The sequence below is a fragment of the Astatotilapia calliptera genome, chromosome 14, assembly GCF_900246225.1.
Source record: "Astatotilapia calliptera chromosome 14, fAstCal1.2, whole genome shotgun sequence".
In the NCBI taxonomy this organism is placed as follows: Eukaryota; Metazoa; Chordata; class Actinopteri; order Cichliformes; family Cichlidae; genus Astatotilapia; species Astatotilapia calliptera.
In genome coordinates, this window is record NC_039315.1 from 30,190,634 (window position 1) to 30,206,332 (window position 15,699).

The following is a 15,699-nucleotide window of genomic DNA, read 5'->3' on the forward strand; positions in this document are numbered from 1 at the left end:
GTGTGTTTCTTCCAAAGTATCTAACAGTGGTAACCTCCACCAAACTGGCACTGCAATGTCAGAATGGCTGAGCGGTCTAAGGCGCTGCGTTCAGGTTGCAGTCTCCCCTGGAGGTGTGGCTTTGAATCCCACTTCTGACATTGAAGCTTTACTCTTCTTGATATTGTGACAAAATACTCTTGGGTTAACCACGAGCTTTCTAAAAACTTGCATATAACAATTGTGCACCATTCATTGCTCATCTTTGCTGCCCATCATTACAACTTTGCTAATGATGGGCAGCAGGTTAGTGTCATGATGTTACCTCAGACATGGTTAAAAGCCCTGTTAACGTAAGTGCTTCACGCCGGGTGCGTTGGCGCGTGCCTGTAATCCAAGCTACTGGGAGGCTGAGGTTTGAGGATCGTTTGAGCTCAGGAGCTCTGAGCTGCAGCAGGCTATGTCGATCGGGTGTCCGCATTACGTTCGGCATTGATATGGTGATCCTGGGATCACCAGGTCACCTAAGGAGGGGTGCACCGGCCCAGGTCGGAGACGGAGCAGGTCAAAGCCCCCGTGTCGCTCAGTAGTGGGATCGCACCTGTGAATAGATGCGGTAGCGCAGCCTGAGCAATACAGCTAGACCCAATCTTCATACACATCCTTATACTTGTCTCTAGATCACACAGCAGCCTCATCAGTCTTTTTAATTCAAGTCCAAAACACTCACAAATCTGCTGCTCTGCTTGTCCGGCACCACCTCCACCTGCAGGACAGCTGCAACTACATCCTCCACCCTAAACACGCCACCGCCCAGCAGGTGGAGACAAACTCAAAGTAGGACATTTATTCAGGTGATTTTTTGGTTTCATATTTGCATCTTATACTGTATATAAAATGACCTGTTTTGAAAGTATCTTTATGACTCTGCATTGTTTTACATACATTATAATGAATCCAGTCCTTTTTGGTCCCTTAAAGTGTGTTTATAGAATTGTTATGTTACATTTGTTCTAATCCCTTCTGCCCTCTTGGTCAGATCTGTTTTGAAAATATTTTTTTCCAAAAAGCTGATTGCAGCTTCTATCTTGTGATAGGAATGCTCTTTCTGGTCAAAATGACTCAATATCATTCATGAGAGACATGTTTGACATATTTGTTTGACAGATTATAAGCCAACAAGTCATTTATTTTTTTAACAGTTTAAATTCTCTGACACAGTGACCAGTTTGGTGTCTGGTTTGTGTTCACTAAGTATTTCAAATGTGTCACTGAATAGAACAAGACCTCAGATAATCCTGAAGAAAGAGAAAGAGATCAAAACTAAAAGTGAGTGACTTTATTTGTCCTCTGTCCTAAATTGCTCAATGCCTCCTCTTCCCGTTAGGTCCTCTGTGTTAATGGGTAATCAGTCATCAAATAAAGGAACTGACTGCATGTCAATAGAAACACTCTTGTTGCGGCTTCTGTTACTTAAAGGTAAAAAAGAAGTTGCTACAGAGACCAGCCATGCACCCCAGGTCTATACTATGGATCCTCCTCCTCGTGTTGGTCCATAGAGGTGAGCATTTCACTTTTAAGTGCATTTGATTGTGTCAGATGTGTGTGGACTGGTGCCACATGTGTGCGTGCAGAGCTGCATGTTTGTTACCCACAGTTTTACTGCGTGCGCTCTAGGGTCCCTGCAAAAGACCGACTACGACTATGTATATGAAACGTACGATGATGAAGAGCCCGTGAACTGCTCGGTCACAGAGAGCATCAAAGGTGGACATGTCACCTACTCCAAGGTAACAAAAGTAATATGTGCACCTGGGGGAGAGGTTTAAGTAAAATGCAAATGTACAGCATTTTAAATAGTGTAAATATTCAGTTTTAGTTCTCATAGTTTTAGTGCAGTTTTAACGTTGCTGACAACAGAAGAATTAGAATTTTCTGGTTATGATAAAAAAACAAAAAAAGAAAATAAAATCCAAGTGATGCAACAGGGACATGGCTTTACTGGAAAACCTCATGTTACCTAATCTATTTATTTAAACAACTGTTTGTTTCCTCACCAGGGAGGGCTGGTGGGCAGCGTGCTGACCTATCACTGCGGTCCAGAGAAATACCCGTCCCCAGTTAGCTACAGGACATGTGAAGAACATGGGGAGTGGTCGCCCATGAGACTAGCCAGTGGGAGGCTTGCATCTAGGGCCACATGCAAAGGTAATGTTGATGATGATGATGCCTTCGGTATCATACACACATGAAAGCGGTCCCATTCTGGTGTGCACATACATCTTCCTCTCACCCAGACGTGCTGTGTCCGGCTCAGCTGCAGCTGGATCATGGTGACTTCTGGCCCAGGGACCAGTGGTTTGCTGTTGGGGCGACACAGAGCTTCTCCTGCCAGGAAGGCTTCACCCTGTATGGCTCAGCTGAGAGAAACTGCACTCTCTCTGGGGAGTGGACGGGAGAAACTCCCATCTGTAACAACCATGGTGAGAAAAGAAGAAATTAAAAAGCAAATCTTTCTGTATGAATCATATAATTTTAAGGAACTCCACTTACGTTTGCACGGGTCTTCTTCCAGTTTATCACACTTGCTTATGCTGCAGTTTACACTGCAATGATAATATTATTTCATTGTGACGTGCAAATATTCTGATGTCTCAAAAAGACCATTTGCATAATTTCAACATGCTACATAGTTGCTTTTTTTTATAATAAAACCTAATTCTTTAGTCACTGTAATAGTGAAAACATGAAAAGCCTTTTCAAAGATGCTGAAATTCCCAGAAATCACTATTTTATATTTTTTGCATCTGTTTGCAAATTCAGCTGATGACTGTGATGACCCGGGGATCCCACCCGGTGCCCTGAGGTCAGGAGGCCGGTTCTTCAGGGGTGAAAAGTTGACTTACCGGTGTCAGACCGGTCTGGATCTGCTCGGGTCGGCTGAAAGATTCTGTCTGGAGCACCGGGAATGGAGCGGATCAAAACCACGTTGCCATGGTGCTTAAAATTTAGTTTTCTGTCTATAATTTCACAGGACATTAATTCTTTAATAACAAAAAAAGAAAAGAAAATTGAGCATCATGACAGCAAATTAACAATGTGTTGCTTTGTCACAGGTCCAAATACCTTTGACTCCCCCAGTGCTGTGGCTGCAGCCATGACGGGATCACTTGCAGGACTAATGGATGTACTGTCACCTGATGACAAAAAGAAAGGTGGTTACCATGAAATGTTAAGCACATGTTGATATAATTGGAATACACATAATCAGTAACAAAAAGCCAAAAAAAAAGAAAAATCCACTTTGTGTGTTTAAGAGGAAAGCATTTCCTTTGGCCGAACCTTCCGCGTGGCTGAAGTCAGCCGTATGCACATCTACATCTTACTGGACACATCAGGAAGCATCGAAAGGGAGGAGTTTGAGAAATCCAGGGATGCCACCATTGCTCTGATCAGAAAGGTCAGCATTGAAACAGCTCAGCGTGACGACCTGAGACCCAACAGTGAAATCCTTGATGCACTTATGATCCTAGTTTATGTGTCTTCCTCTTTCAGCGAGTAAGAAACCCACTCATGTTCTTCATTTTTTCTCCAGCTGGACAGTTACGATGTAAAGTTGAATTTCCACGTGTTGTCTTTTGCCACCGAGGCCAAAGACATCGTCGACATCATAGACGAAGAAAGTGGTAACATTGACGACGTCATCTGGAGCATCATGGATTTTAACTACACGAGTATGACTCTGCTTGTTCTGCCTTTATTGGAAAACCACGTCTTTTGATCTGAGTCAGTCTGCATAGCATCACAACTGTGATGCATTTATTTCCATAGTGATTTATTCCTCTTTGTTTGTTCACTTACAGGCCACGGGCGCAAGACAGGCACCAACATCCACGGTGCTCTAAAGCGCGTCGAAGAGAGGATGAGCATCTTTAAGCGCAACAACAATCAATTTAATGAGACCCAGAACATCATCATCATAGCAACAGATGGTGACAACACTCGGAGACACTGTTTTAATGCTGTATATATTACACTAAGTCTGAATATGTAAGATGATATAGTCTGAATAGAATGAAAGTCTGAATACATTGAGTGACGTTACAAAGGATTTGGGACCATCTTTATATATATATAAATGGTAAATGGCCTATATTTATATAGCGCTTTACTAGTCCCTAAGGACCCCAAAGCGCTTTACACATCCAGTCATCCACCCATTCACACACAGGTGATGGCAAGCTACATTGTAGCCACAGCCACCCTGGGGCGCACTGACAGAGGCGAGGCTGCCGGACACTGGCGCCACCAGGCCCTCTGACCACCACCACCAGTAGGCAACGGGTGAAGTGTCTTGCCCAAGGACACAACGACTGAGACTGTCCAAGCCGGGGCTTGAACCGGCAATCTTCCGATTACAAGGCGAACTATATATATCACATTGTAACACAAAGTGTTTCTGGAAAAGCACTTTGTAATGCTGGTTTTAAAAGTGCTGTAAAAATATCATCAGAAAATAAAAGTCAACATTTATTCTGTCTTAATGTTTATCTACCCACAGGTTACTCCAACACAGGGAAATCGGCTAAGATTGTCCTCACAAAGATCCGGCATTTGCTGGGTTATAGTAACCCAGACCCAGACCATACAAATGAGAAAATGCTAGGTATTGTGATGGAAATAACATATTAAAAAGGCTGAGCTGGAGTTGGCGCACTTATCTGCATTTATGCTTCCATGTGCACTTTCAGACGTCTATGTGTTTGGCGTCAAGGAGAAGGTGAATAAAGAGGAGTTGAATTCTTTGGCCTCAAAAAAACGTGGTGAGACTCACGTGTTCATCCTCAAAGATTATGACAAACTGGGAGAAGTGTTCAACAGCATCATTAGTAAGTGGAAGTCAACCCTCCACTCTAACACAAAACAGCCAAATGAAACAACATTAGTGATTTATCTTTCACATTTCATGTTTGTTGAAAAAAACAAAAGTGAAAAACTGAAGTGGAAACATTCATTTGTTTAATCTATAAATCAGGTGACGAGAGTGTGACCATGTGTGGGGTGGCTCAGGAAGACATCTCCAAGGATGAGCAGGACGGCGGGAAGAGAGCTTACACCACCCCCTGGCACGTGACTCTGAAATCAGTAAGAACTTTATTTCAATAAGGAATTCTTTGTGTTCAATATTATCGAGTGGATTTTTACATACTGACATTTTCCTTCCCTGTAGCCTGAATGGGGAAAGGACAAGTCCTGCTTTGGATCCATTGTAAGCCAGAACTGGGTGCTGACGGCTGCTCATTGCTTTGCCAGAGAAAGCACGGGCAGTGTCCCACGGCAGCTGGACATAGAATATGGTCAGTGGTTATTGTGGAAAATTCTTAAATGTGTAGATCAGGACGTCAATATCATTTTACACTGTGGGCTACATACAGCCCATTTAGATCATAAGGTGGCCAGACCAGTGAAACTACATAATAAATGTGTGAAATTACATAAAAAGTCAGGATAGTTCGTTGCACAGACTATCCTGAAATTATAAAATATAAATATGTTACTATGGACTCAATAATAAAAATAAAAAAAACTGTTAGTGAATTACTTTGGTATAATCCCATTTTATAAACCTTATTTAGTGTTTAATCTTAATCTTAAGATTCTCATTAAATATGAATTCTGTTTACTTTTTCATTCTAATTTAATTTAAATCCTAATCAGGTGGTTTTTAACCCTAAAAAAAAGTCTTAATCAGTAATATAGTGTTTTATCCTATTTTCTATTTGATCATATTTCTATCTAATTTAGTTCTAATTTACCTTTTTATCTTACTCAAGTTTAAAGCTGGGTGACAAATTATAATCTAATTTAATCGAATTTACTTTTTAATTCTAATATTCTTTTTAATCCTTTTTCATTTTAATTGCTGATAAAGTTTTAATTTTAATACGTTCTTTTAAATTGTAATTTAGTTTCAATATTCACGATCAATTAAAAAGAAATCCCAGTTAATTTTGTAATTTGCTTCTAAATCCTAAAAAAATGACATAAAAATGTCATCTTTTAATCCTGATTAAAACCCTCCAGTTGTGTGCAACCCCTTACTTTATTGTTCTGGGGGGGTTCTGGGGGGGTGTGGGGGTGGATTCCCATTCATTTCCTTTCGACCGGGAGCACCACAGATGCAACAAAATTGATAAAAACAGTCAAAATTGAACGAAAGAGGTGCTCATCACTTTTATATGTTCAAGTGCATAGTGTGGAGGATGTCATAAGGCCTTGAAGCAATCAGATGTAAAACACAATATTTTTGAGTTTTTTAATTTGTAAATCAGTCAGATTTGCCCCGAACACAACAGGAGTATTTAATCCTAGTTTAGCTTTTAATGAATAAACTGCAGGTGCTAATCATTGTGTTATAGGCTGTGGTTGTTTGTCCTCAGGTCTCCCACCCTCCCAGTCAAATGTCAAATTTAAGAGAGTGATCATGCACCCCAGCTACAGCACCAGCGCACTCAAACACAGAAACGTCTCAGAGTTTTATGACTATGATGTAGCTCTGGTGGAGACAAACAGGAGCATCCCACTGTCATGGATGGCCAGGTAAGACGAGTTATACATTGTGTGCGTTTCGAATCCTCTTGTCATGCTTATTGTCTGTGTGCCGTACAACAGACCCATCTGCCTGCCATGCACCGTACCAGGCTCCCGAGCCATGAAGAAAGTCAACTCTACCTGTGCAGACCACAGTACGTGACCTTTACCTTCTCCACAACGTGATTTGTGATGAGTCTGTTATAGTGTGACACAAAACTGAGGATAAATCGTTGAATAAATGATAATTTATTCTGAATAAAATTAATGTTCCAGGAGTGGAGTTACTAACGCTCGAGCAGACTCCTGCTTTTTTCAATCATAAGATCTCAGGAAGCAACAAACGCAAAGAAACACATATTCATACAGGGCGTCAGGTGAGCGCTGCTTTCATCTTATCATCAGTACTGTGTTAACAGGGATTTGTTACAGTGCATCATTTGTCTGCAGAGGCTTGGCTGTGTGGAGAAGGCAAGGAAGCTTGTGGAGCACACGGATGTGACTTTGGATGAGTTTGTACCTGACAGATTCCTCTGCTCTGGGGGAACTGCAGGATATCAGGATGCTATCACCTGCCAAGGTCTGGTCTCTTCTGCATAGTAATCCTAACAGTTTGACCAACATCGGAATCACCTAACAGCTCAATGCGTTTCTTTCTAGGCGATTCTGGTGGGTCCCTGTTTCTGCAGAAAAAGAAGCGCTACTTTCAGGTCAGTTTGCCGATATTTATAAGAGCCTAACTTTGCTGGGGAATCAGGATCAAAGCGACAGTTTCCTTCTCTAATCACCAGGTTGGTGTGGTGTCTTGGGGCATCGTAGATGTGTGTAAAATAATAGGATACACGAGGAGGCCTCCTCCAGATGCTCGAGACTTTCACATTGACCTCTTCAAGATAATGCCGTGGTTGAAGCAGCATCTGGGGAAGGAGATCCAGTTCCTGCCTGAGATAAACTGAGCGGGTCCAGGATTAGACTGCAGATTTCAACAGAGCAAACACAGAGGAGGTGAACTCTCTCCAAACTTAAATACTTACAACCAATCAAATAGATTTTCTAAAGCTTTATTGACATATTCAAGCTGTGCAGTAAAATTACACAACGTACATACTACGTGACGCATCAAACTACTGTTATGTTTATTCATATAGATGTTCAACTGGCCTTTGTTAAAACACCATTTTAATAACGTCTCTGACTTTGGAGTTGGACTTTGTGGCTAGAGATCTTACTGAATGCAGCTTGAAAACACTGGGCTGAAATAAATGTGGACGTCTGCTGATGTTACTGGGTACCATTTGTGTTTTTTCTTTGTCAGTAAAGTAAAAGGTGTCCAGTCAGCCCTCAGAAAACTGTCTGAACAGAGTTTCTGATTGCTTGTCTTTGAAGCTTGGAACAAAATGGATTTGGAGGATCTCGGAGAATCCCTCGGAGAGAGCAGGAGCCTGGAAATGTTTCCTGTTCAGGGAGAGACGGAGAATCTTTTAGAATAAAGAATTAACCCGGTACTGAAAATGGTAGACATGGGCCTTTTGCTACAACAAACAAATATGTCTTAAACTTAAAGAATGAGGGAGGGAGGGCTGTCCTTCCTGACCAGTGTTACTTACTTATAGCTGTGGAAAACCATGTCATTGACCTTGGCGTGTTTGCTGTCTGACGGAGCCATCTCACGGAACTGCCGACAATAATGATGCTTTTTAAAAAAACACAACACAAAAACCCACGAGTGTATAATGGGGCAGTGTGGACGAGTGAGTCATACCCTGTTGTTGTGTTTGGCCTGCTCCAGAGTGGCAGAGAAGTGAAAGCAGCGACAAGGAACACCTGCTGCTTTGGCCACATCCACATAGCTACAAAATACACACAAAGGAACAAAAATAAAATGATGAAACACAACAATAACAATCACTTTGAGAGCATTTTTCTGTAAGGGTAAAATTAGTGCTTGTCATGGCTCTTCTCTCTCTTTACTTATCAAACTTGAAATACAGCACCAGAGTCAAACAGTCTGTCACATAATTCAATGTGACAGACTTTGGTGAGCTGATTCCAGAAACACCAAGCAGATAAGTGACTCTATTAGACTTCAGTGTAAACAGGGTGAATATCTCCACCCTGATTGCAAATATCTGATATATACTTTGAATGTGATGGTAGATACTGGATACGTGTTCATCTTTGAATGACTCCCCAGCCCAGTGAGTGTTCAGGTCAGGTGGGTTTGAAGATATGGGGGTACTATGACAAGTCAGGACACACACCCACACATGCACTCAGACTGAGGTGCTTTACCGTTTGCGAGACTCTGGGTCTGGATTTGTGTTGTCTACGGTGACGCTGCGGCCCTCCTTCAGAGCACGCTCACATGCCGACACGCAGTTTTGCCACGAACCGAGTGTGTCCTGACCCGGAAACAAATGGAGAGGTGTCAATGTGTGTGAATAAATGCTTTGAGTGCTCAGGGAGAGTAAAAAAAGCACCAGATAAGAACCAGTCCATATATGCCATATAGATAATTTTCACTATAGTTAAAATAGTTCGGTGCAAAGACAAAATTAAAGTGGATAAGCACATATTGCCGCAAGCGCCACTCACCCTGTTGACATAAACGTAGCCCTTTGGAATAACGTGGGTGTGGAAGAAGGTGGATTTACCCGCTGCAGATCAAAGGAAGACAGAATGAGATCAGAAGGGTGTTTGTCAAAGGTGAGAACAGAACGATGACTCTGTGGTTTTCTTACATGCTGGGAATCCCACGGCAACAATGACTTCGGTGTCACCGGAGGTGAGGGAGGCAGACGGTGGGTCGTACAGCCTGGCAGCAGAGTCGAGCTTAGTCTAGCGATTTAAATAAAGACAAGCGTCAACGAAACACTGAAGCAGAAGACATATATAGTGTAATATGTACAGTCTATATTGTACCCACAGGGTTAAGTTCAGGCAGGTTGTAGGGGGCGCGCTTCCAACCCAAAAAGTACTCCTCTGGGGTGTAGAACTGCAATCCGATGTTCAGAGCAAACTATGACATAAGAAATATACATCCTCCGTTAACATAAAGAGACAACAGGTAATACTTGACATGCCACAAAAGATCAAGAGTGTAAATAGGGTTTCCTCTAAGCTGCTAACATAGCTCTTACCAAGCGATCACTGCAGGAGAAGTCCTTTTTCTTCTTCCCTAGAGCCCAGTTTTCTGGTCTTCCTGCGGCATCTGAGCACAGATGTAAGTCACACGCTGTGTGTGCATGTTTGTGCAGCTTGCATGTGATTGAGTTAATGCGTAGGTTAATTTAGGAAGGAGACGGGGGAGGGACTGAAGTTAGTTTAGTCTCCAAACTGCAGAACTTAGTAGGTAACGCGCAATTTAACAATGGTTAAATGTTCAAAAATAGCCCGACATTTTCTTCTGTTTATGATGAAAACAAGTTTGTGCTCTGTGACAACAGCTGGAATAAATGGACAAAAAAATAAGCAAACAGGAGAAAAAAATAAAACATTAAATGTACTCGCACTTATATAACACTGTTCTAGTCTTCCTGACACTAAATGTGCCATACAAGTCCCACTTTAGATTTGTTTAGCACTTAATTCTATGCATTTCAAGCCTCTCTCTCTCTCACACACACACTCCTACTTGTTACTCAGTATTATTTCAGATTTCAGCATTTATACTCTTCACTGCTGGGCTCTAGATAACAGCCAGTCCTGCATTACGTATGGGCAGCTCACTGTGAAAAGAAGCTGGGATCACTCACCTCCAACATAAAAACTCTGCGTCATGTCAACAGTCACGTCATCATTGGCCTGAGCGGGAAACATACATGCAAAAACATTCAAACTAAATAATAATATATTTTTTAATAAGGACTTGCTGAAACACAAGTATATGTTACACTCACATAAACACATTAAAATACATACACTCATTACACCATTGGATCGTTTTTAATGGTCCTGTTCATTAAAACTGTGTTTGTGGATCACATGACTTTTTAAAATGATTTCATAATCAAATCAAAGGATTTTTCATTTACTTTTTGTTGTCTTACTCTTCTTTGTTTGAAATGAGAAAAGATGAGTGCGGCTTCTATGACTCATCACATCTGTTAACTGCTTCTTTGTGCAGGCTGTGTCTGTGTAAATAACAGATGAGGTGTGGCTCTTAAGTGGGCGTGTGCGCCTTTTTCAAGGATGTTACCTGGCATTTACCTTCTCACATAGGTGATTCCACATTCCCATGACTGGTTTCCTGTAAATACCAGGACCTGTTGCTACAAACACCTGAAACACAGACAGTGAGATCACCTATAAATAGTACTATAAACAATGGGAACCAGCTCATGCAACATGACCAACCTGCACAGGCAGCTTCAAAGTGGCAAGGATGTCCTCCACTTTGGACTTGAACACTTCTGGTCTCAGTTTGCCTTTAGCAATCCCCAACTGGTTGGTGAAGAAGACCACCTGCAGGACAAGAGACAAACCCAGTGACAAATGCTGCCAGAGCAAATCAAATTTAACCTTGCAAAAGTACACTTTAGCATTAGCATCACATTAGCTTCTCCTCACCTTGTAACCTTTCTTGAGCAGGCTGGCTAGCTTGGGCTGAATCTCTGGGTACAAAATTCTGGTAATTGAACACAAACAAACCGTGAAAGTCTGACAAACAATCTGGAAATGAAACTACGGAAAAAAAAGAAAACACAGACACTTATTTGTAACTCTTAATAAAATCAAATAAAATGGAATGAGAAAGATGAACAGGAAAAGCTGAGGAGTGCAGACGTACTTCCAGTCGTCTGGTGCTGTGGGAAAGACTTTGCCAGACTTGGTGGTGATGATGCAGCCATCAATGTCAAACCCAGCGATCTGGAGTTAGAAGAGGCAAATTAGCCATATCTTTCACAAAACCTTGTGCATAACACATAAACCTGAATTTTAACATCTTTTTCATCTCCGAGTCAAGCTCATCTGCTCATGCAACTCTGGTGTGTAAGCCCACGACTGCACGCATCATGAGCTCTGCAGTTCAAACAAACCTTAAACTCGTTCAGGCAGCAAGCACCGACTCCTCTGACAAACTGACCCAAATTTCACATGAAGGATCATCGCTGGTGATGGCAGCCGGGCCTTTCACACAGCGAGACCAGGAGCATGCTCAGTGCCCCGTTCCCCTCCTCCCTGCACCCAGACCTCAATACCAAAATCTCTGCCCACTGCTCACCCCACACAGCATATTTGAATCCATGTGACACACTGGAGGTGATCCAGCAGTCACTGGACAGACACAAATCAAAGGGGACAGGATGGGAATTCCACTGAGAAATGTAAAAAAAAGAAGCAGCTGTGATGGAAGACCTCCAGAGGAGCCTGAGAAGATGATCTTGAAGGGGTAAACGGTCGTGATTTTAATCAGGTAAGGCTTTTTTATTTTGATGGGTGCATTTTTTGACCTTTTGGATCCCAGTTCACACAATAACAAAAAGAGTTGCTGATTAATTTTCTGAGAAGAGCTGAACATGATATGCTGCAGAGTTTTTTAGGTCTTTCGCTCATTTGAACGTTATATAAAACACTGCCTGCTGTAGATAAAGACTCCATATCTGCTGATCATCTGAATGAATCACTCCCCACCTTGTCACTCCCTTTGACACCAGCGGCTGTGTAAACCATTAAGCTGCCAAACTGCTGCCAGCTGCTCTTTAGACTTGGTTTTGAAGACGATGACGGCTGATTGCTGCTGCTCTCCTCTGTCAGGGACTTTTTGGCAAATTCCTGAAGGTACTTGAGCCGTTCGCCAGCCAGTCTCTCCTCCTCATCCTCCTCCTCTTTCATCTGCCAATCAGAAGCTTCCTCCTCTATTCTTTGGCGCTTCACCTCAGGTTGCTCTTTCTTTGGGCTCAGTTGCCTTTTAGATGACTAAATAACAAGGAACAAAACAGCAATTTCTCTCATTCTGGCTTCTCTTTATACATATGCTTGTAGACAGCTAGATCCATGAATCAATACATCACAGAGGTTTACCTTCATGGGAGAGCTGGGGAAGAAATCCTTTATGTTGCGTTTGGGTGTGGGACTGGACTGTGCCTCTTTTTCTTTTGAACTCGTCCCTCCTTTTGTCTTATCTGCTGCTTTCAGCCCTCTCTGTGCCGTGCTGGAGGTGATTCCATTGGAGCTCAGAGAGTAGTTCAGTGTGAATGGGTGGCTCTGGTTAACTAGGTAGAGAGTACCTCCATGGCTGAGTTTACCAGACTGACCCCGGCCCAGCTTCTCACCATCCAGAGAACTGGGGTTGGGACCCAGCTGTGGAGAAATGGACATTGGACTGTAGCAGTTACAGTTAGCACATGAGCTGTGAGGTAACAAGAGTGGACAAAGAGGACAATGTGCTGACATCAGCTTTGAACATAATGACACGCCGGTTGCTGTGGATCAGGTGTAATTGCTTGGGGTTAAATATTAATTCGCGGTGATGTTGAAGGGAGTGTGCTCTAGTTTAACAGGCAGGGTCATTATTCTACTGTGGAGGCACCCAGTGTTTGTTCTTCATACCTGTGTAACAACAACATCCTGGTCTGCAAAGCAAGCCACCACCTTCACTGTAATAAATAAAAAGACACACACACATTTCGTATGTATACACATCTAGAGCTGGGACCAAAAAAACTAAAAGAAGACAAAACAACAACTTTCTAACTCATTTTAATGCAGATTTTCCATTTAAATGCAGTTTTTATTTTGCAATATGAAAACTAAATGCATAAAAAAAATGCCTCGGCTAATTTTGAAAATTACCATGTGCCATTACATACAGTACTGTGCAAAAAAGGTCTTGAGCCACCCATGTTGTCTTTATACTTTAACAGACTTGTTTTTTTTTTTAAATAAGTCTTGAGTAATAGTCCTCCTGGATTTCTCAAGGTCTTCAAAGTTTTCTTTGGACATTAGCTGCTTTTTCACTCATTTTCAACCCACTCCTTGTACCTGACCGTTTTCAGAGAGATGTTTTTTTAAATTTTGTTTTGTTTTATTTTTTTTTAGGCCACTTAACACTGAACTAGTCAAGGAAGGAAGTAGTGTTGTGTCTTTAAATAAAAGCTAAAGAACCAATTCCAAACTGTGTTGCAAGAACACAGTCATTTGTTGCCATTTCTTTAATTGAACCTATGAGAAATATCAAAGATAACTCAGTCTACCAGGCAAAAAACTGTATGTATGCACCAATATGGTGATTCCCAAAAAACTATTGTAGGGCACATCTGGCCCCACTAAAACATTTATATACATACCTACTGATTTTCAAAGAGAAAAAAAGTACCAGCCTGGTTCTTTTTCTTGCTCTATTTGACTCCCCGTGGATGCAATTTTAAGCTCCTCACTTATTAAGTACATATGTATGTATGTAAAACTGTAACCAAAGTTCAGTCATCATGAGTTTAAATCCCTGTTAGTGACTTGTAGAGTGAATGCAAGACACTCAAAACACAAAACTCAGTCAGCCCCACTGATTTACTTTCTCACATAAATACATGAATGAATTAAAGCTTACAGCCACATTAGCAGTATTTTCTTGCGTTGTACACTGTAAAGTAATTTACAGCTTTAGGGTGGTTTGTTATAAAGTTAAGCTTCAGCAGAGCACGAGCACTAACAGCTTCGCAGATTTAAATCTAGAGTCTCGCGATAAATGTGACACATAAGCGGGACGCCTCACCCTGATGTCTGGAGCACTTCTTATCTGTGACACCAGTGTCCGGATCCCGGCCCAGAATCACAGCCCGTCCATCTTCCAGGGAGATCCGAGCTCCAGAGGCGCCAACCAGCGTGCAGGACATTCGAACAAGCGGCCACAGAGAGGCTGTTTGCCCCTTAATATGTTGTGTTTAAGAGTCTTTTTTTAAGTCAAGCCAAAGTACAGGACATTAAACGGCCTCACGCAGTAGTGTTTAGCATCATTACAACTTCAACTACCTCAATTTCTTTTCGTCTTCTAAAGAAAAACTTGAAGAATGTGTGAACTACAAACTACACGGGTCTGATTTTGCAGCGTTGTCCCCGCGGTCCGACGCAAAAATAATTACGTTTAGCAACGTCGTCCCCGCGTGAGGTTCCGCTCAAAGTGTAGGTTACATGAGCAAAGTCGCGGTCAAGCTAGCAGGAGCTGAAATTATTTGGTTTCTTTTCTTTTTTGGAGGGGAAAGTCAGCGTTGAAATAACTTTTAAAGTTTTTAAAAAATATATATATATATATACATATACATATAATGCGTAATCTAATAATGATAATGTACAATCATTTTGGACTGCGCAATCACATGGTAAAAAAACAAAACAAACCCTACAGGATAAAGAAAACTATTTTTGTTGGGTTTCTGAGTCATTCGGCACTGGTACCGTGTTATCAGAAAGAAAAGCGCAACAACATTCTAGGTCACCGAAGGAGTTAAATATTTAACACATCAGTATTGGTGAGTCACTATTTTCCTTTTCAGGTCCTTTAATGGGCGAGACGGGAGAAAAAGATAATACGGAAATAAGACAAAGTAACACATTGTTCTGGTTACACTTTCAGCTAAAAGCTCATCTAAAGACTAATTTAGTGTGACGGACAAGTGATCACTATTTATTATGCAAACTTTAAGTCTAAAGCGGAACGACGAACGAATAAAGTGTAATCACGCTATGGTCAAGCTGAAAGATGTAATACTTCGATATAATGCAAAACCCAGAGAATAAAAAAACACCATATTCTGCTGTTTATTTTACCTCCAGAAAGTTCTGTGTTGTGCTTTTCATCATTCACAACTATTTACTAAAGATGACAGGAGGAGCAGGTTTCTCTACATACTCGTTTAGGGTGTATCAGCAGTGGCGGTCCTAGCCTGTTTGGCGCCCCCGGGCGAACACTCCCTCAGTATTCTGATTTTGACTCTGATTGTTTCAGGATGACCTGCCATTATCCAATGACACATCTGCTTACCTGTATCCTTTGCTCGTTTCTCTTCCTCTTCTTTTCTATTTTTTCTAAACTGAGCACCTGGTGGCTTTGAACTTTTCTTGTCCATCTTCCATTGGTTTTAATTTTGCACTCCAGTATGAACACAAATGCCCCAACTCGAGGATCGCCAC

The 15,699-nt window shown here is 41.7% G+C and overlaps 2 protein-coding genes across 2 annotated transcripts; one reads left to right on the top strand and one right to left on the bottom strand.

The window, feature by feature from the left end:
* Nucleotides 1–1,378: 1,378 nt before the first annotated feature.
* LOC113035827 (complement C2) lies at nt 1,379–7,854 on the top strand. Its single transcript, XM_026191586.1, has 19 exons — nt 1,379–1,540; nt 1,657–1,769; nt 2,040–2,187; nt 2,277–2,462; nt 2,803–2,976; nt 3,096–3,194; nt 3,297–3,439; nt 3,575–3,713; nt 3,843–3,971; nt 4,541–4,645; nt 4,731–4,868; nt 5,015–5,124; nt 5,210–5,336; nt 6,420–6,579; nt 6,652–6,725; nt 6,847–6,947; nt 7,021–7,150; nt 7,231–7,280; nt 7,362–7,854. Exons 1-19 carry the CDS (start codon nt 1,489–1,491, stop codon nt 7,524–7,526), a joined length of 2,343 nt encoding a protein of 780 aa, XP_026047371.1. The 5' UTR covers nt 1,379–1,488; the 3' UTR covers nt 7,527–7,854.
* On the bottom strand, nt 7,616–15,326 carry pnkp (polynucleotide kinase 3'-phosphatase). The gene is made up of 17 exons (XM_026191587.1): nt 14,285–15,326; nt 13,123–13,169; nt 12,595–12,873; nt 12,205–12,489; nt 11,360–11,439; nt 11,140–11,197; nt 10,927–11,034; nt 10,780–10,851; nt 10,326–10,374; nt 9,711–9,781; nt 9,497–9,589; nt 9,312–9,408; nt 9,166–9,227; nt 8,863–8,972; nt 8,333–8,420; nt 8,178–8,245; nt 7,616–8,025 (listed from the first exon to the last, which is right to left on the bottom strand). The coding sequence occupies exons 1-17, from the start codon at nt 14,403–14,405 to the stop codon at nt 7,905–7,907; spliced, it is 1,809 nt and encodes a 602-aa protein (XP_026047372.1). The 5' UTR covers nt 14,406–15,326; the 3' UTR covers nt 7,616–7,904.
* Nucleotides 15,327–15,699: the final 373 nt, after the last annotated feature.